At 40.6% G+C, this 22,012-nt stretch overlaps 1 protein-coding gene and 1 long non-coding RNA gene across 2 annotated transcripts in view; one reads left to right on the top strand and one right to left on the bottom strand.

The window, feature by feature from the left end:
* Positions 1–17,125, top strand: part of LOC122462447 — a 63,325-nt gene extending 46,200 nt beyond the window's left edge. The window contains exon 5 of the long non-coding RNA XR_006284980.1: positions 16,775–17,125. This is a non-coding gene — a long non-coding RNA (uncharacterized LOC122462447). The remainder of the gene's footprint in view (positions 1–16,774) is intronic.
* On the bottom strand, positions 11,529–18,680 carry MSTN (myostatin). Its single transcript, XM_007069890.4, has 3 exons — positions 17,997–18,680; positions 14,909–15,282; positions 11,529–11,909 (listed from the first exon to the last, which is right to left on the bottom strand). The coding sequence occupies exons 1-3, from the start codon at positions 18,487–18,489 to the stop codon at positions 11,529–11,531; spliced, it is 1,248 nt and encodes a 415-aa protein (XP_007069952.4). The 5' UTR covers positions 18,490–18,680.
* Positions 18,681–22,012: the final 3,332 nt, after the last annotated feature.

Consider the following 22,012-nt stretch of genomic DNA (forward strand, 5'->3'; position numbering starts at 1 on the left):
TATTAAAGAAATTGGCACATGAAATTGCAAGCCCATTAGCAAGAATTTTTAATGAATCTGTAAACTCAGGAGTTGTACTATATGACTGGAGAATTGCTAACATAGTTCCTGTTTTTAAGAAAGGGGAAAAAAAGTGATCCAGGTAACTACAGGCCTGTAGTTTGACATCTGTAGTATGCAAGGTCTTGGAAAAAATTCTGAAGGAGAAAGTAGTTAAGGACATTGAGGTCAATGGTAAATGGGAAAAAATACAACATGGTTTTACAAAAGGTAGATCGTGCCAAACCAACCTGATCTCCTTCTTTGAGAAAGTAACAGATTTTTTAGACAAAGGAAACGCAGTGGATCTAATTTACCTAGATTTCAGTAAGGCATTTGATACGGTGCCACATGGGGAATATTTAGTTAAATTGGCAAAGATGGGGATCAATATGAAAATTGAAAGGTGGATAAGGAGGAGACTACAGTGGCTCATCCTGAAAGGTGAACTGTCAGGCTGAAGGGAGGTTACCAGTGGAGTTCCTAAGGGATCAGTTTTGGGACCAATCTTATTTAATCTTTTTTTTACTGACCTCGGCACAAAAAGTAGGAGTGTGCTAATAAAGTTTGCGGATGATACACAACTGGGAGATATTGCCAATTTAGAGAAGGACCGGGATATCATACAGGAGGATCTGGATGACCTTGTAAACTGGAGTAATAGTAATAGGATGAAATTTAATAGTGAGAAGTGTAAGGTTATGCATTTAGGGATTATTAACAAGAATTTTAGTTATAAGCTTGGGACGCATCAGTTAGAAGTAACGGAGGAGGAGAAGGACCTTGGAGTATTGGTTGACCACAGGATGACTATGAGCCGCCAATGGGATATGGCGGTGAAAAAAGCTAATGCGTTCTTGGGATGCATCAGGCGAGGCATTTCCAGTAGAGATAAGGAAGTGTTAGTATCATTATACAAGGCACTGGTGAGACCTCATCTGGAATATTGTGTGCAGTTCTGGTCTCCCATGTTTAAGAAGGATGAATTCAAACTGGAACAGGTACAGAGAAGGGCTATTAGGATGATTGGAGGAATGGAAAACCTGTCTTATGAAAGGAGACTCAAGGAGCTTGGCTTGTTTAGCCTAACCAAAAAAAGGCTGAGGGGAGATATGATTGCTCTTTATGAATATATCAGAGGGATAAATACCGGAGAGGGAGAGGAATTATTTAAGCTCAGTACCAATGTGGACACAAGAACAAATGGATATAAACTGGCCATCAGGAAGTTTAAACTTGAAATTAGACAAAGGTTTCTAACCATCAGAGGAGTGAAGTTCTGGAACAGTCTTCCAAGGGAAGCAGTGGGGGCAAAAGACCTATCTGGCTTCAAGATTAAACTCGATACGTTTATGGAGGAGATGGTATGATGGGATAACATGATTTTGGCAATTAATTGATCTTTAACTATTCATGGTAAATAGGCCCAATGGCCTGTGATGGAATGTTAGATGGGGTGGGATCTGCATTACTGCAGAGAATTCTTTCCTGGATATCTGGCTGGTGAATCTTGCCCACATGCTCAGGGTTCAGCTGATCACCATATTTGGGGTAGGGAAGGAATTTTCCTCCAGGGCAGATTGGAAGAGGCCCTCGGGGTTTTTCGCCTTCCTCTGTAGCATAGGGCACGGGTCACTTGCTGGAGGATTTTCTCCACCTTGAAGTCTTTAAACCACGATTTGAGGACTTCAGTAGCTCAGACATAGGTGAGAGGTTTGTTGCAGGAGTGGGTGGGTGAGATTCTGTGGCCTGCATTGTGCAGGAGGTCAGACTAGATGATCATAATGGTCCCTTCTGACCTTAATATCTGTCAGTCTATGAATTCCCCACAAGCAGGGAGTCTGACAAATGTTTTGAAGCATGGCAGAAAAATGAAGAAAACCCTTGACTCGCCAGAGGCGGTTATGTCAAAGGACAGTGGCCCAGCCTGGGGAAACCATAAGCGGGACCAGATGAATCCACCATAAACAGAGCAAGGACTGACTGGTAAGACCATTTCAGGCACGCACCCTCCCAAGCACGGGTCTCATCGTCATCTCCTTGCCCTCACTCTCCCCTAGTCTCATCTGCCAATTTGGTCTCCTTTCCTTGGCCCCAGGGAAAGTTGGGAATTCTGCACAGAGGGGAGAAGAAGGGACTCTTCCACTCAGGAAGAAATCCCCTCTTTGTCTAGGGAGCTCTTGGATTTGGTGCAAAAAGTGCCTTTACCTCAGAGGCTGTCATCTTGTGAGCCCCAGGCAGCAGCTGCTAGTGTTCCCTTACAGGTTTTCTATCCACTCTCCAAAGGGCAAAGCTAAAGAGATGCATGTTAGCAGAAAAGGTTTTCAGGACTCCTCATGAGACTCAGGTTCCCAATCTCCACCTCCTCTCCTGTTCTGGGTATAGCGTTCCTCTGACACATCACAAAGGGCACTGGCGCAGAAAGCTCTGCTTACAAGGTTTTCATGCATGGAAAGGAAAAGTATCATAAAAAGAGATTAGAATTATTTGTGTCTAGTTCTCCTTCTGGTGGCTTTTCTCAGGCAGAAGGGGATTCGGGTATACCCTTTTCTGGATGACATTCTAATCAGATCCACATTCAAGAAGGGGTCCACTTGAGTGACTCAATAATCTAAACATTGCAACTAGAGCCATCCCTGGGGTACAGCGAATCGGGGCGACTGCTCCGAGCCCCATGCTTCGGGGGGCCCCATGGGCCAGTCCGATTGGCATGTGCGGTCAGTCCCAGAACTGACGGATTCGTCTCTTCCACCCTGGGCCCTGCACACCCCTAGGGATGGCCCTGATTGCAACAGCAATGGATTTATAGTAATTTTTGGAATGAGTCATCATCAAGCATCTCAACTCCTAGTTCATCTTGAAGTGTTAGACACAGAGGCCCACAAAATCTTTTTGTCAGCCAAAAGCCATGAAAAGATCAGATCAGCAATTACCCTCCTGAGGAGGTGCCTGAGGACATTGTTAGGCAGCCTAATAAATGTTCTATAGATGATCATATCGTGCCTAGGGGTAGTGCGTTGCGCAAGAAAGCATATGAAAATTCTCCAGAGTTTCCTGCTGTTCCTTCCCTGCCAATTGCTGATTTTTTTCCATCTCAGAAAGTGAACATTCCATCAGTTGTGTTGAAATCCCTGGAATGCTGGATGAGTCCAAAGAGATTTCATGGAGGATGGGCATAGGAGAGACAGAGAGGTCTACCATAAAAACAGATGCCAGTCTTGAAGAATGGGGAGTGTTCTCCAAGAAGTAGGTGGCTCAAGGGACATGGTCCTTCTTGGAATGAAAGAATAGTATAAATTTTCTAGAGCTGAGGAAAATAAAGTAAGCTGTTCAACAACTGACCCTAGTTTTGCAGAATGGTCATTCTGGTAATGATGGACAATATGTTGGCTATAGCATATGTAAACCATCAGCGGGGTGTGTGAGGTCAAGGGGTCTACAAAAGTAAGCAGCATCATTGATGCAGTGGGTGAAGGCTTTGGACTATCAGAGCCTTGCATATCAAGGGAACCAGCAATGTGAAGGCTGATTGTCTGAGCAGAAAGAAAATTGTTCAGGTGAAATGGAGTCTTCACAATGAATCCTTCTGATTGGTCATCAAAAATTTCTGAGTTCTGATTCTGGATCTTTTTGCATCCAAGGCAAACTGGAAAGTTCACCAATACTTTTCAAGATAAAAGGGAGCCAGGAGCCAGGGCATAGATGCCCCATCATTCAAGTGGCCTAAGGGCTTACTTTGTTTTTTCCCCCAATGTCCCTCATCACCAGGATAATACAGAAAATCAGAAAGAAGGCAGTGGAAGTGATTTTAGTGGCCGCTGCCCCATTGATCCAGGAGATCTTGGTTTCCCAACCTCCTGAATATATCAGTGAAGCCACCTGTTCCTGAGTCTGAGGTCCAATTTGTTAGCCCAGGGTCAAATTTTTCACCAGAATCCAAACAAGTTAAATCTAGCAGCTTGGCATTTGAAAGGAAGTTTCCAGAACAAAAAGGATATTCTGCTGATCTCAGTGAAATCATAGAATTCATATATGGTATGTCTACACTATGAAATTAGGTCGAATTTATAGATGTCGATTTTATAGAAAGCGATTTTATACAGTTGATTGTGTGTGTTCCCACTAAGCGCATCAAGTCGGCGGAGTGCGTCAACAGTACCGAGGCTAGTGTCGACTTTCGGAGCGTTGCACTGTGGGTAGCTATCCCACAGTTCCCACAGTCTCCGCCACCTATTGGAAATCTGAGTTAAGCTCCCAATGCCTGATGGGGCAAAAACATTGTCAAGGGTGGTTTTGGGTACATGTCATCAGTCGCCCCTCCCTCCGTGAAAGCAACAGCAGACAATCGTTTTGTGCCTTTTTTCTGTGCGGGCGCCCTACTGCTTTCAGCAGACGGTGCACTAGGACTGCTAACCGTCGTCATAGAATGACCGCTTCTGCTGTCACACTGCTCTCTTTATGCTATGAATCCACCTTGCAGGTCCTCTATATGACCGTCATCATCCACCACTTCCGCTGCCACTCTGCTCTCCTGGTGGTCTCGCAGGGCCGCTTCCGCTGCAACTCTGCTCGGCTGCTCTTGTCTCGCTATACCACAGCAAGCATGCAGCCTGCTCAGCTGTTGTGTCCTGGCAGCAGACGGTGCAGTAGGTCTGCAAAACTGGTCATCCAACCACCTCTTCCCCTGCAACTCTGCTCTCCTGCAGACGCCATATCACGGCAAGCATGGAGCCTGCTCAGATCACCGCAGCAGATATGAGCATTGTAAACACCTCACACGTTATCATACAGAATATGCAGAACCAGAACCTGCAAAAGCAGGCGAGGATGTGATGGCAGCACGGTGACGAGAGTGATGAGGATATGGACACAGACTTCTCTCAAAGCATGGGCCCTGGCAATTTGGCCATCCTGGTGGCAATGGGGCAGGCTCATGCTGTGGAATGCCGATTCTGGGCCCAGGAAACAAGCACAGACTGGTGGGACGGCATAGTGTTGCAGGTCTGTGATGATTCCCAGGGGCTGTGAAACTTTCACATGCATAAGGGCACTTTCATGGAACTTTGTGACTTGCTTTCCCCTGCCCTGAAGTGCAAGAATACCAAGATGAGAGCAGCCCTCACAGTTCACAAGCGAGTGGCGATAGCCCTCTGAAAGCTTGCAACGCCAGACAGCTACCGGTCAGTCGGAAATCAATTTGGAGAGGGCAAATCTACTGTGGGGGCTGCTGTGATCCAAGTAGCCAATTCAATCACTAAGCTGCTGCTGTCAAGGGTAGTGACTCTGGGAAATGTGCAGGTCATAGGGAATCCCATTGCAGCAAAGCCATCCACGAACTGTGGTGGGGCGATAGACGGAACGCATATCCCTATCTTGAGACCGGAGCATCAAGGCAGCCAGTACATAAACCGCAAGGGGTACTTTTCAATGCTGCTGCAAACACTGGTGGATCACAAGGGACGTTTCACCAACATCAACATGGGATGGCCAGGAAAGGTACATGATGCTCGCATCTTCAGGAACTCTGGTCTGTATGAACAGCTGCAGCAAGGGACTTACTTTCCAGACCAGAAAATAGCTGTTGGGGATGTTGAAATGCCTATAGTTATCCTTGGGGACCCAGCTTACCCCTTAATGCCATGGCTCATGAAGCCATACACAGGCACCCTGGACAGTAGTCAGGAACTGTTCAACCTTAGGCTGAGCAAGTGCAGAATGGTGGTAGAATGAGCATTTGGACATTTAAAAGCACGCTGGTGCAGTTTACTGACTCAGTTAGACCTCAGCGAAACCAATATTCCCATTGTTATTACTGCTTGCTGTGTGCTCCACAATATCTGTGAGAGGAAGGGGGAGACATTTATGGCAAGGTGGGAAGTTGAGACAAATCACCTGGCCACTGATTAAGTGCAGCCAGACACCAGGGCAGTTAGAAGAGCACAGCAGGGCATGCTGCGCATCAGAGAAGCTTTGAAAACCAGTTTCATGGCTGACCAGGCTACGGTGTGACAGTTCTGTTTGTTTCTCCTTGATGAAAACCTGCCCCCATGGTTCACTCTACTTCCCTGTAAGCCAACCACCCTCTCCTCCCCCCTTCGATCACCATTTGCAGAGGCAATAAAGTCGTTGTTTCAAATTCATGCATTCTTTATTAATTTTCCACACAAATAGGGGGATAACTGCCAAGGTAGCCCGAGAGGGGTGCGGGATGAGGAAAACACCTGGTGGGGTGGGGGAGGGGGAGAGGAGGGAAGGACAAGGCCACATTGCGCTTCAAAACTTATTGAATGCCAGCCTTCTGTTGCTTGGGCAGTCCTCTGGGGTGGAGTGGTTGGGTGCCTGGAGCGCCCTCCCCCTTTCCCCCCCACCACGTTCTTGGGCATCTGGGTGAGGAGGCTATGGAAATTGGGGAGGAGGGAGGTTTTTAAAATGTTTAAGAAGCTTCATTTAAAATTAAATTAAAATGCAGAGCCCCCCGGACCGGTGGCCAGGACTTGGACAGTGTGAGTGAAACTGAAAATCAGCTTGCATACCGCCTTCAGCATGCATGCCATAGGTTGCCTAGAGTGAGGTTAAAGATTTGAAAATCAGGGAACCAGAAGGGGACCCCAAGCAGAGAACCCTGGACAACACCTAGAGCTTCTCAGAGGTGTCCAGGGGGTAAGTAAATGCTGCCCAGAGGAACTCTGCCCAGAAACATGAGTTGACAAGGGACCAGAAATGGGCCTCAGAGTCACAGAGTTTTCTTCTCCTGGAGTGATGGGTGGTCATTTTGGCTGAGGCCAGGAGGAGGATGACAAGGAGGTCCTGCAACTTTGTGGGGCACGGATGGGGTGTACGAGAATCAGGAGGTGTGGGGGGAAAGTGAAGCCAGAATTTCAGTAAGATGTTCTGGAAGAGGGGCTGCCACCCAACACAGTTTTACAGCAGCTCAGGTGTCAAAAAGGCCGTTTCGACCACAAGATGGTGGTCTGAGAACGGGCAGGCCTGATGGTGGGGGAGTGGGCCCGCAAGGTGTGAAATCGAGAAATGTAAGTGTTGTCTAATCAGGAGTGGTACAATCAAGTGTCCTCCACCTAAACATAAGTGAAGGTGTTGGAGTGGTCCAGGTGGTGGTCATGTCAGATGTCCACGAGGAAGGTTGACAATCCCTGAGGATGTGTGCAACAGCCTGGCATTCTCTATTCTGAGGCAGTCCCATACATCCTAGGAGATGTTAAAATCCCCTCGTAGGTCCAGGCACTTACTGGGATCCAAGGTCCCAAGGAAGGCAGATGACCGGTATTGGAGCTTAGATGTTGACAAGATTGAGGATAAGCCCCTCCACGTGGACCCAGAGGTGCAGCAGGTGACCTGCAAAATCTTGGCAACTCCCAATACCTCAAGCTGTAGGTCTGGGGATAATTGCGGGGGCTACAGCTACCTGGGCATATGCTCTGTGAACTGAAAGGCAGATGCCCCCAGATCTGGTGAAAGGGACGGCAGATGAAGGGGAAGCCACGGCCACTGGTAGGGCTGTACCAGAAGCAGCTGCTGCCATGGAAGGAGCCCTCCAGTCTGGACCCTTGCCCTTTTTCTTGCCAGGGTCATCTTGCTGACTGAGAGGGTCCTATTGGTGGTGGTGATAGTTTTGGCAATGGACTCCCTGCTTGTGCTTTTTGCCACTGCCCTGGTGGGGATGCTGATGACACCAGGAGAGGTGTTGGCAGTAGATGTGGGGGCAGAGAGGATATCACACAGGAGACCATGCAAGACAGGGCAGTGAACTACAAGGTGTGGGCACGGGGCGGGGAGGAGGCTCGTGGGCAAGCAGAGGGAGGAGGAGGCCCACCAGCCCAATGATTGAGTGGGGAGGGATTGCATTGAAGGCAATGATACCATTGCAGTCCCAAGGTGGGTAGAGTTAGGCAATCAGGTGGCAATCACGACTGGTAGGGGAATGGTGGAGTGGAGGAAGGGCTCCATTCCACTCCCCTCCTTCCATCCCCAGTGGTAATAACCAGGCAGCTGCAACACCACCAGCAGCAGGAACAGGAAGTTGCTCCTGTATAGTGAAGGAGGCAGGACATTGCTGAAGGAGAAAGAATGGTCTCAGAATTAAATTAGCTGAATCCTGCCCTGGATGACTGGATTCTACCCATGTCTCTTCCACAGAGTTTCTGTGTGATGCTGGGCAGGTTACTGAAACCAAACCAAAAATTGTGTGCGCCTCATTGTTTGGTATGATTTGCAAAAGTGTTGAGCATTTACCTCTGCAGTGGAAACCCATGGGATCTGTGTGTTGAACATATAAAGTGTTCTCTGACGCTAAGTACTCTGAAAAATCAGGTCATAGGTGTCTCAAATTGGTCACCCAAAAGTAGGTGGATACTTTTGTCCTCAATTTCTCTGCTCCTCCATTCCCCATCTGTAAAACGGGGATATTTCCACCTTCCACACCTCACAAGGCTGTTGTGAAAATAAAGTCATTAATATTTGTGAAGTATTCAGTTGATATAGTGATGGGTGCCATAGAAAAGCCCATAAGGAAATTAATAATTCTGTCTTGAGTAGGGTTTGAATAGTGCAGTGAATAGACCCTATGGCCACACTTTGAACAACAAGGAGAAAACAAAATATGGAATAGCTGATCATTAAGTGAGCACAGTCCATTCTGTGCACTGAATGAAGCAGGCATCCTGTGGAAAAAACAGCATATGAACATGTAATTAAAGACTAACAATGCATCCTCACATGGGGGTCAATTTAAGGTTAATTCTGGCATTTCCTAATTTTTGAGTGCTTGACTTTGCAACCCTAATAATGTTATTTTAATGTAGTTTTTGTGTGTGATTGTAGATTTATATTGTTCTACAGTGTAGTGGAAAATTTGGAAAAGCTTACTGTTGCATTGAGGGAGATTGGAAGGGTGTAGTGACAAGCACTAAAGGACCCTACAAGATATACACGGTGCACAATTCAAATGCTGCCACTTACATAAGGTCATTGTGTAAACAATATGCAAATCAGTACTGCCTTATAATAATGTGTTCTTGGTCATGTTTGGCAAAAATGAACTATACCAGGTGTATGTAATTTCAATCTAATAAAGTTAGCTGAATTTCAAGGCACAGGACCAGCTAGAGTAGACCTCTGTAGGGGTTCTGTGACATGCATATTAAGAGGAAAACTCATAATATGAATTTTCTGTTGTTTTTTTTAAAGGCTTGATGCTCTTCTCACTGATGTCAGTAGCAAAACTGCCATCAAATTAAAGATCTGGCTCAAGGAGTTCAAATGTCTTTTCATATCATTTAACGCTGATCATGCAAACACACATTATGAGTAGTCCCATGGATCTCAATGGGATTATTCACATGGGTAAAGTTGCACATACTTTGTGTTTACAGGATTGAAGCCTGAGGGTGAAATCCTGGCCCCACTGAAATCAATGGGAGTTTTGCCACTGACTTCAATGAGTCTAGGATTTCACAGTTAATTTTTAGTTTTCTGCCTGCTTTCAGCAATACTTCAGATTCTAAACCCATGGATGCTTTTAAAGTTGTATAGTATTGTCTGCAATTTTGGTTTTGGTAAACTAATTTGAAGATAAAATTAAAGCCCTAGGATTCTAATATGGTCATCAAGTTAGACAGAAATTGAACAGAGATGCATATCTGTGGCAACAATTTTAGTAATATGCCCAGTAGTTCAATAATGAATTTCGTTCAGTAGCACTAGAAGATAGGTATTTCAAGACCTAAATCTTAGTAAACAAACTTTAAATTCTTTCCTTAAATAGAAAATAGTGTTACAAAACATTTACCTAGACTTTTACAGAGATATAAATGTAAAGGGGAAGGGAAAAAAGACAAACAACTTAATATTTTACTGTAAATTCACACAGAGAAAAATGTAAGTTGAAAGCCAGAATAACGAATAAAACCTGCAACCTTTTGCACATACAAAAAATGAAAATATTTTAACAGAAATTATGTTGTTTTTAACAATGCCTGTATTATTCATTTTTCACATTTGAAACTAAATTCACTTTCTAGAAAATAGGTGGATTTCTAATTTTGATTACTGTATATTTTGCTACCATAATGTGTGGAAATCAGTTTGCATATCATTATAAAATAAAGGTAATATTTTGTTGTAAATTTTTTTACATTTACAAAAAATGCTTTTAATGAAATAGGAGGTTTTGGTACTATCATCATAAATGGGTACAACATTAAAAGTATGGAAAATCAGTGGTTGATCAAAATGATAACAGTAACCCATAAAAATTTTGTAAACAGCCATCATTTATCCACAATATAAAAAAATTAGCATAACCACCCTATGGATTACTTTGTTGCTATGTCCATTATTTTATCTACTATTTATTTGCACTCATATCCAAAATTGCTTTTATTGCTAGAATATGTATTTGTATACACTAAAGTACAGGTTAACTTGAATCTTTCTTACCATAAACATATACCAACAGTAAATAAAAAAGAAACATTTATTTACAAAATAATGATGTATACATATTACACAAATTCTATTATATCAAAGTCTATGTATATATTTTTACAATATTAGTAGCAACCAATTATTTGCATTGGTTTACCAAAGTGCAAACTGTAATGTTGCAAAGGCAGGTTATAATTTGGGATTATGATATTCATATTTTAATTTTTTTTCCTCCACTGCCTTTTGTCTTACTGCAGTGCAGTCTCTCTGAGGATATCACTAGGTCAAGAAAATGATTCACCTTTAAATTTAAAAAATACCTATTTCATATGAATGTGGAATATTACTGTACCTGAGGAGAGGGGGAATTCATTATTGTACTGTTCTTTCAGCTTGATAACTGCTTTTATTTTTATTCCACCTGCTGTGATAGCACCATTGATATTGATTACTAACAGACTAATCATAAAAGGAATGGAAACATTATGCACATACTATGCCATCCCAAATTTCTGAATTTATCTGTTTTTGTGGAATTTCGTCTTATCAGTTTTGTGTTTCTGCACTAAAAATTCAAGTGTTTAAGGACGATTCAGATGGTGGTATTGTGACAATCCTAAATGTACCAGTATATGTTTTTTAAATACAATACTAAATGAAGCTGTGATGAAATTCGTTCTTTTGAGGATAAGGAGGTTGCTTTTGTCTACTTGTATATGTTGAAACCTGTATATGAATTTGGTATCTGAATAACTGAAAACTGATTCCCTTCTAGAATAAGAAATTCATTGAGAAATCCGGTGATTTTGATTGTAGCTTATCTTTTTCACTGGTTAAAAACCAGCCATTGCATATATTGTCTTTTAGTTCACATTCTGTAGCTTGTGTTGTACTGAATATGTACCGTACAGTACCCTTTTGTACAGCCTGTTGGATGTAGGCTATAGCCTATTGTACATAAATTCACAGTTTGAAAAACTGCAGAGGGGACAGAACTTTTTTTGGTAGATTCCATGTTTTATGAAGTAATGGATCTAGCAAAGATCTCATGAGCACCCACAACGATCTACTACCATGGCTGGTATCTTTCCATATATTATTTGTTCCTTTCCATTGAAATACAGCATATTTATTGGGGACATCTTGGTAGGTGTGCAGCAGGGGCCTGCTGAACCTCTAGGGTTTGCTTGGTGGACAAGATGAGTGTGTGGATATTTCTGTAAAAATACAAATTCACATTCTCCAGAGCAGTAATTGGCTTTGTATCTCTTGGGTGCAATAATCCAGTCCCATCCAAAAGCTTCAAAATCCACAGTCAGTGGGTAACGACAGCATCGGGATTCTGTTGAGTGTTCATCACAGTCAAGGCCAAAATCCCTGCGGGATCTTTTTGGTGTGTCTGTAACCCTGACCTCTAAAAATGGATTCTGTGTGGGAAAGGAAAAGAATTGGAAATATTATTAATACATGAAGTATTTAACATTTAAAGGGACAGATGGAGACATGAAAAAATATGCAACGTCTCAGACGTGCAGATTGTTTTAATCTAATATTTTCAAATCATATTTGTAAAAGTTTCTGAAATGCTCTAATCCTGTGACAGTGGTGTGTTGTTTTCTTTTAAGGTAACTATGTCCTCTTCTAGGTGTCCCTGGCTACACTTCATCCACTTTCAAGATTTATCCCACTATTTCATACTAAGAAACTGAATTTCCCCACTATTCACTATGCAATAGCTACCATTTCTGAGCATCCCAAATAGCTGATAGGAGGGGCTTTGATCAGTGTTATGGACTTTGGGCCAAAAGCTCCCTCCATCTACATGATATAGAAGAGAGCAAAACACACACAAAAAAGCAGCTCCAAAAATTGCAGAAGGGAAAACATGTAGGCTAACATTCCGGTCCCCCCTTCCTGAAGAGTTTGCAGATGTCCCTGCACATAAAGTGTGCAGCTGAAGCTCGGCAGGCATTGAGAAGGGCCTCCTATTTAGCCAGAGGAGGGAAGAAGTTGAAGCAGTTGATGTTACCCTGCCTAACTGGTGAAAATACTATTGGAAATGATGGGGGAAAATAAATGCTGCTTCTAGCAATCCTACTCCTGTATTTCTACTCCATACCTTTCACCTCTCTCAGAAACTATGCACAGGTTTTGCAAGAGAAGCTAATATTGTGGCTCCTGAGAGAGTCATACAGCCAAGGAAGCTCAGAGTGGCACAGAGGGCCATCACATGTGTGGTGGACCCATGATCCACACTTTTGGGAAAGGAATTCCATGCAGACCCTGGGGCTCCATAGTTATCAAGGCCACCTCTTTTATCCCAGGCATGCAGACCAAACACCTCTGCTGAGGAAAGAAGATGGTTGCAACATAATTGTGAGTGGAAAGAAACTGAGAGCTTTTTTTCCACCTCTGTGAATCTCTGCAGAAGAGGATGATTTCATGCATTGTTGATATAGTCAGTACTTGATATTTGTATGCATGATTGTGCTTGAAGCACTAGAGGAGACAACTGGCCTATTCCAACTGAGTAGGAATATAAGAATATTTTTTCTGTTGGATTTTTAATCAAACTTTCACAATACATTTTGTCTTTAAGCTAATATGACTGTATTACATTGCTAAGAAAATATATAAAAATCAAATTTATAAGTATTTAGGTTTATCCAAGCACATTATGCATTATAGTGAAAGAGGGAAATCATATTCTCTCAGGATTTCGTTTAAAAGTATAAATTTACTGATAAGTAGGACTCTACCAAATTCACAGTTCATTTTGGTAAATTTCATGGTCATGCCATTTAAAAAATCTTGAATTTCATGCTCACGGATATTTAAATCTTGAATTTCACTGTGTTGTCACAAATCATGATTATGTATTTAAAAATATAAACATGTAAAGCCCTTAAGTCAGCATTTCTCAAACTGGGGATCACAACCCAAAAAGGGGTTGCAAGGCTATTGTGGGGGGACATAGTAGTACCACCCTTACTTCTTGGTGTCTGGAAAGTGGTGGCTGCTGGCTGAGAGCCCAGCTCTGAAAGCAGAGCCACCACAGCAACAGCACAGAAGTGAGAGTGGCATGGTGTGGTGTTGCCACCCTTACTTCTCCACTGCTGCTGGTGACCCTTACTTCTCCACTGCTGCTGGTGGTGGCACAGAAGGGTGATAGTACCATACCATGCCACCCTCACTCCTGCGGAACTGCTTGCAACAGTGCTGTCTTCAGAGCTGTGCTCCCGGCCAGTAGCCACTGCTCTCTGGCCACCTAGTTCTGAAGGAAGTGCAGAAGACTGGCAATACCACGAACCCCCTACAATAGCCAGATTTCACAGGGGAGACCAGATTTCACGGTCCATGACTCATTTTTCACAGCTGTGAATTTGGTAGGATTCAAGTGATAAATATTGCTTTATTGATGTAGATAATAGGTTCAAAAATATACTTGCGTAGATTGTAGGCAATTATTGCTTTTCAAAGAAGGTTAACAATGAAGGAAATTCCTTTCCATTTTTGTTTAACTGCAACACTTTCAAATTTATTTTATTCAATTAAATTTCCAGTAAAAAGAAAAAAGGTGCCTATTTTGGGTCCTTGACTGCTTTGACATAATTTTGAAAATAATATGGCATAAAAAGTACTGCATTTTCAGAACTGTAATATTTAAAGAGTGAGTTGTATAATAAAATACAGTATTGTCAATTAGTTTTGTACTTTGTCATAAACATAAAGCAAATTGTGCCATTCATGTTTAAGCAGAATCTCATGATGGCATGATATGTTCCAGCATTACATAAAGATGTCCTTAATTCAAGACCCATTGTGAGGTGGTCTTTTGTCTCCTTTCTGTGCATGCAAATTTCCATTATAGTTAACAGCAAATTTATGTATTCAGAGAGAGAAGAAGCTCCCTCTTATTTTGAATGCAAGAACTTGGTCAGCAGTACAAGATTTGAGGCAGCTTATTCTCAAGTGCAGGAATCCAGGAGCCCTCATTTTTTTGCTATATCTTAAAAATAACTTTTCATTAAGCAGCATTTTAATATCTTTTCTTTACTCCTGGATTTCATAACAAATATTTTGCACTTTTCTAGAATCTTCCATTGAATATCAAATCCCTTTACAAACAAGGTAATAAAGTCTCCCAGCATCCCTTTGAATTAGGTAAAGTAATATTACCTCCATTTTACAGATGGGGAAACTGAGGCACAGGGAGATTAAGTGCAAGATCAGAGAGCAAGTTTGTTGCAGACCTGGGCATACAGAACCCTTCTCTTAACCCTCACTCCTATATTTTAACCCCTAGGCAAAGATTCCACTTCCTCTCCTCGAAATACAACATAAAACATGCTTTCCAATTCCAACTATTGTAAAAAGGTCTATACAATAAGAAAAATCTCTGTGGAATTTTTCCAGTAGAACTTACCAGTCCATCTTCACCTGGTCCTGGGAAAGTTACAGCAAGATCTCGTCCATTCTCATCAAAAGCTTTGATTTCAATGCCTAAGTTGGATTCAGGTTGTTTGAGCCAATTTTGTAACACTGTCTTCACATCAATACTCTGCCAAATACCAGTGCCTGGGTTCATGTCAAGTTTCAAAGATCGAATTCCAGTATATCTTGTACCGTCTTTCATGGGTCTGATGAGTCTCAGGATCTGCACGAATACTGTTGTAGGTTTCTGGACTTGCCTCAAGTAAATCCACAACTGGGCCTTTACTACTTTGTTATATTGTATTTTAGAGCTAAACTTAAAGAAGCAACATTTTGGTTTCCCCTCCATTTGCACAAGAAAATCAGCTATAAATGAATGGAAAGAATAGATTACTGACCTTGGAGCAGAAAGGAACGTGCATAAACAAATCAGAAAAAATATCCAGCCTGTATAGTATAGCTTGGTAAGATATGTTATCAGTGGAATATTGACTGCAAAAGTGGCTTGTACTTAATTCACTATAAAATAAACTCTCAACTCTGGATTTTGTGGGTTTTGTACGGTATGGCATTATTTAACTGAAATTAACAGAATCATTGTGCCTCAAATTTTTAAGCCATCTAGAAGTAATACAGTAAAACCTCAGAGTTAAGAATACCAGAGTTATGAACTGACCGGTCAACCACACACCTCATTTGGAACTGGAAGTATATAATCAGGCAGCGGAGACACCCCCCCCCCCCCAAAAAAAAAAAAAAAGGCAAATATAGTATAGTACTGTGTTAAATGTAAACTACTAAAAAAATTAAGGGAAAGTTTAAAAAAAAAAGATTTGACAAGGTAAAGAAACTGTTTCTGTGCTTGTTTTGGTTAAAAGCAGCATTTTTCTTCTGCATAGTCAAGTTTCAAAGCTGCATTAAGTCAATGTTCAGTTGTAAACTTTTGAAAGAACAACCATAAATAACGTTTTGTCAGAGTTACAAACAACTTCCATTCCCGAGGTGTTTGTAACTCTGAGGTTCTACTGCATATTATCACAAGAAATTGACGGTCATTTTCTGAACAACCATGTTTTAAGCTAGATTTACCATTTTCCAACTAAATCTAGTAGGATCTTTATGCTATGTAAGCTGTTCACTTTGATTTCTTTAGCTAAGGGGTGAGCACATGCTGAAATTAAAAAATGATGGGGAATATTGAGATAGAAAAAGGCTGTAGGGGAACATTTCCTTAGAATTCTCTGGGAATCTGAATACTTATACTAACTGAGCAGCTGTACCAGTCAGTCTGGGACGGAAACACTTCCTCTAGCCAAAAATTACCTGCAGGCTGAACACAGTGTACAGACTACTCTGCTTAAGAATGACTAACTACTAACACCTTTCTGGCATTCAACTCCTGCAGTATCTTTACAAAAACACATTGAACAGCAAACCTATACTTTTTAACTACACACTTCTGTGATGTTATAGATGTTTCTAATGTGTCAAACATTATCATTTTTGCCAGCATATTATATAAAAAGAGGCAGCTGTGTTCAAGCTACAGTAACACCTACATTCCCCTCCTTTGTTTTATGATCAATCTATCTGTTAATAAACTAGTTTTAACCTATGGATCTTTATTTCTTTTGGCTTAAATTATATTATGGTAAAGTGTTTTCATTGTAGTAATCTAACTACCCTTGGTATACAGTACAGGTGCAAAATCTATTAAACCCAGATGAAACTGTCCATGTTAAGGGGTAGGAGGGCGAAGTAGTAATCTCTCGTGGTGCAGAGCTCCAATATTCATAACCTCATCTCTTCAGATATCTGCTTTTCTAATATACTAAAAATGGTGATTTGTTTTCTTTAGGCTGTCTATGAAAAGAGTGGAGTGAATTGTGAAGTGACAAATAAACAGAGCACAGATCACCTTTCTTCAATCAGCAAAGAAGAATTAGGTAATAATAGGCTATTTTAAATAGTAGGCTTGATTATAAATGTTGGTTAACTGGCCTTTACCTACATCATCATGATCAAGCTACTGTAATACAGTCATTCAGTATTGCTATATAGTATCCTACACTGTTAATTTAACGTATATATTTTATAGTCAATTAACTTCTATAAATGTGTACATTTTGTAGTTAGCAACAGCAGCTGATATTCTGTTAGGTTTGTGTACTACATATCTCTGTTGCTGGTAATATATCTATGCCTTATATGCCCTGTCTTGTTTTCAACTTTTGTCATCATATTCATAAGTGTTATTTTGAAAAACAGCTGCCATAGCCAAATACTTTAGCTGATTAAGAACATAAGATACTATAGTATTAGCTGTGCAAAAGATACTTGATAGGAGTCATGGCAGATGTTTAGCACTCAGAAGATAACTAAGAATCTGCTCATTCAGTAAATGCCTTCATTCTTCCCTGACACAACTACTGGAGTTGATAGATATACATGGACATTTCAACATCTAAAATCTATCATTCTTCTGCTTACTTTAAATATATAGTTTACATTCACTGTTTACTGTTAGCTGGGCTGTGCGGTACTAGCTTCTGAGATCAGCAGAGGAAACAAGTATTTAAACCTTTATTTGCATTTGTTATAGTGTATTATAGTTAAGTGGTTGTAATGTTCTAAGTGACATTTTTTTGTCAGTTTCTAGTGCAATGTTTAAAAAGTGGTGGCTCATAAAATCCTTGTTAAGAATTATAATTACCTCATTATTTGCACTGATTTCTTTGTACTTCCCTATAGTTACTGTAGGAAATACCTTGAATACTGCAAATACCGAGGTCAGCAAACTGCAAATCTTATTTAGTATATTAGGCAATTGGCAAGATACTAAGGACTATTCCTGTATATGTTATAAGGGAGCAGGAAAATAATACAATAAAATAAAAGATCACAGTGAGGTCATTGGATGATGATTCAAATTATTTAAAAATATGTTCTTCTCCCTCCCTCTTACATACTTCTGCCAGCAGCCTGTTAGAAGAGACTGAGACAAGATTTGTTGCTCTTAAGCACTAGGACAACTGTTTATCAGTAGAATAGTGTGATATTAAAGTAGCAGGACTACTTACACTCTGTAGGCATTGTAATAATAGTCTCAGTTGTAGCATGATAATCATCATCTTCCAAAGAACCATCACTGCTGTCATCTCTCTGGACGTCATACTGATCAATCAGTTCTTGCAATGGAGGAGCTTTGGGTAAAAGCTGTTTTATAGTATCCCTGCTAATATTAGGAGCTTGTTCCAGACGAAGTTTGCTGAGGATTTGAATTTTTATGGCTTCTATTCTGGAAGATTTTGTATTTTGCCTCCATGTACATGCAATGCATAGTTCATCTTTTTCTCCATTCTCTTTTGGCTGACTACTGTCATTAAGAGCCACTGGACCAAGTATAATCAGCATGAACAGGTAAATATAAACACAGATTTGTAGCTTTTGCATGATCTCACATTCAGTGCAGTCTTTTCCCTTCCTTGCTTTCTTATTTTTTTCTTTCAGTACTAAACAGATCCCTAAAGGCGAGTATAATCCGAGAAACAACTTGCCACACTGGTGAATCATATATTTTCGAAGAGGGCTTTTATACTCCAACTTTGGTTAGACTCGTGTCGTCAAAACCGATGATTGGCTGTTGTACCAACAATGAATCTAGCTGTCAGAGGTTAAAGCCCTGTCTGTCACAAGTCACTAGACAGCATTTTGTTACAGCCCAGGGTGAACTGATTTATCTGACCACTCTGTAGAGGATATCTCCTCACATACTGAAGAGGATATATTTCCAGTGATTATGGGCAGCAGTACTGAAGCATAGCATTGCCATTCTTAAATAAGCAGCAACTCTCTTTTATTATGAATCAATCCATATGTCCCTGAAACTGTAAAAAACTCCAGTCAATATTTTTCCTTGAAAAAAGATCATATTCTTAAAAATACAAAGATTATTACTACCATATATGAAAAATATTACTTCCTAAATATATTAGGTACATTTTTCTGCAGATTTATATTGATGAATAACTGCAATATATTGAACATTATTTATATATTTCTGTGTAGCTTTGCTAAACATTAGTGGGGGAAAAGCAAATTAAAAATTCAAAAGTAATATTTGTAAGAAATATTTCAACCATGTATGATTAAAAGGAATATGCATGGCTGCCTGTTCAGTTATCCTATCAGTACATATCAAAATCAGCATACTTAGTTTACTGTATTGTAAGTACTGTGACTTGTATTATGTAAAATGTTTAATAATTTGCCTTTTCTTAACACTAACTTTTCATTAAGCAGGATCCTGTGCAATAAGTAAAATACTGAGAGGTGCTTAATATAAAATCATGTTTCAAAAGTATCATGGTTAGATATTGCTCTAGGCATGGCATTAACTGGTTAATATTATACCAATATTATATGCTTTTTTGGATTGCCATTGCCAGCTGCTGAAAGACCTACAGTATTTTAATGTTCTGAAGCCTACTATGGATCCATCATGGATGAAAACTTATTCCATCGTTTATATCTCTACTAGAGCTTAACTAACATTATCCTTTCTGTTCAAAAAGATCTCTTAATTATGATATCCCAGCTGGTATCTTTCTGTGTTTCTACATTGTACTTGCAAATACTTACAAAGCTATTGGCTCTCTCCATACTGAAAAGGCATGTGCCTAGATCTTACAAAAAACAGTCTTCAGTATGCTTAGACACCATAGATTTTTTCTTAAAACCTTTAAGCATAAGTGAGATGTATATCTGCATAAGAGTCACTATAAAGAAATGTACCTCTAAATATGATGATATACCTTATGTACATATACCACACTGCTCATAACAGCTTACTGCCATGTAACTAACTGGTGTACACTAGCAAAAAGTAAGGCATTCACAGTAAATTTGGACAGTCTGTTCTTAACTCACACCATTGTAGCCCATACAAACCATACAATTTAGCAAGATATATGCAATATGTGGGTTATCAAAGTGAGTTTAAGAATGGATTGTCAGCATCACCTTTGAGATTCCTTGCTTCTTCTACTTTGAATCCAACCTAAAGCATTATACAAACAGGTTTTTTTGCATGTGTTTATTTAAGGAAAATGTTAATACACAGATTGTATGCAGTGTTGTTGTGGCCATGTTGGTCCCAGGATATTAGCGAGACAAGGTAGGTGAGGTAATATCTTTTATTGGACCAACTTCTGTTGATGAGAGAGACAAGCTTTTGAATTTACACGGAGCTCTTCTTCAGGTCTGGGCTTCTCTCTTTCACCAACAAAAAGAAGTTGGTCCAATAAAAGATATTACTTCACCCACCTTATCTCTCTCATACACAGATTGATATGATAGAAAATGAGATCCAAAGTGTTCTTTAACAGTCTGTTTATCCATTTTATATCTTCTTCAAAATATGCAGATTCATTACTGACAGTTGACAGTGAAAGTTGAAATATAAATGAAAAGTAAATCAGGCTCACTAAATCCAAGTCTGTAGATTTGGGACCAGATTCTGTAGTTCCTATTTAGTCAAAACCCCACATGTAAGTCAGTTGACCACATTCTGACTTGACTATACTCCTCAGACATGATTGTGATCTCATTTACATGAGTTTAATTCCATTGGCATCAGTAGAGTTACTCATGATTTAGACTAGTGTAAGCAAGACCATACTTCATTGGAGTTCTGTCAGGATAGAATGTGGCCCAATGTGCATTTACTATGATGGAGGCTACAAATATGTATTGTTTTAAACATAGATTTTCAGCCTACTATATTATCTAAAGAAGCCAGTACAGCACAACATGTGCTGGAAATACATCTTTATAGTAAAAATCCTTTTGAAAAGCACTAGCCTCATTTCAAACTCCAGTGACTTAGCCTTTCACTTCCTTTTTTAAACTACAGGAATGCTGAAAGGGACTGAAATCCTGAAACTTTTTTTTTCCAAATTCCTGTAACTTTAAAATAATCAGAGTGATGTCAGCAAAATTTTGTGTAAATCAGAATTTGCTCCTAGGCAGAGACCTTGTATATGCCAAGTTTCAGAGTGAAGCACATTTTTATAAGAATTATAAACCCTTGAAAAACAGGATTCACAGTGGAAATAATGACACAGCCATTAGCATCACACTAATAAAATGCTGAGACAGATTCCACTGGTTGTGTTGGCAGGGGGTACGAATGAGCTGTACACAGCAGGACTGCCTCTGAAGCTCTAGCAGGGTGGGAACTCAAGCCCCCTTTGAACAAGTTCCATGTACAACCCTCTGTGCTAGTTGGCTGTGCTCTGCTGGCCTGTGGGGAAAAGAATGATGCCATGGCCACTCTTTCACTTCACTTTCCCTTTCCCTTTTGGTAAGTCTAGCACTATCTTAGGCCTGGTCTACATTTAAACCTTAGGTCAGCAGAGCTATGTTGCTCATGGCAATGAAAATGTTTGCGCCCTGTGCAATGTAGCTGGGTTGACCTAACCCCTACTGTAGATGCAGCTAGGTAAACGGAAGAATTCTTCCATCAACCTAACTAACACCTCTTGAGGGGATGGATTTACTACAGTTATGGAACAATCTCTTCTGTCACTGTAACAAGTGTCTGCAGTACGACACTGCTGCAGCTGTGCTCAATGTAGTGCCTGTAGTGTAGACATTGTCTTAATGCAGTGCTTACACTCCCCACCCTGATTCTGGCTGCCCCATGAAAGGGCATTAGGAATGGGAGAACTGCTTGTACTCGTTCTCACTAACCCTATGAACCTGCACAGAAGCAACCACAGTCTGCCCCTTCATGAAGTACTGACAAATTATGAACCAAAAAGGAAGATTCAACCCATATTAGCTGACATGCAGTGACAAAAAACGTTATCTCATTGAGAGACATGTGTTGCTGCTTGGCATTTAGAAGTAAGATGTAGCAACGTCAGCTAGAATGGTAAAATAGCACTAATGCCAAATACAACATAAAAATATCCTGAGAGTTTAGTAACACATGTTGCCACAAACAATATTTTCCAATTCCTTTATTCTTTTGTAAAGGCACCCATATCAACATTTTGTCTAGGCGTTGTACTGTGCACTATCTGTGCATTAG

The sequence above is a fragment of the Chelonia mydas genome, chromosome 11 (genome assembly GCF_015237465.2).
Source record: "Chelonia mydas isolate rCheMyd1 chromosome 11, rCheMyd1.pri.v2, whole genome shotgun sequence".
Lineage (NCBI taxonomy): Eukaryota > Metazoa > Chordata > Testudines > Cheloniidae > Chelonia > Chelonia mydas.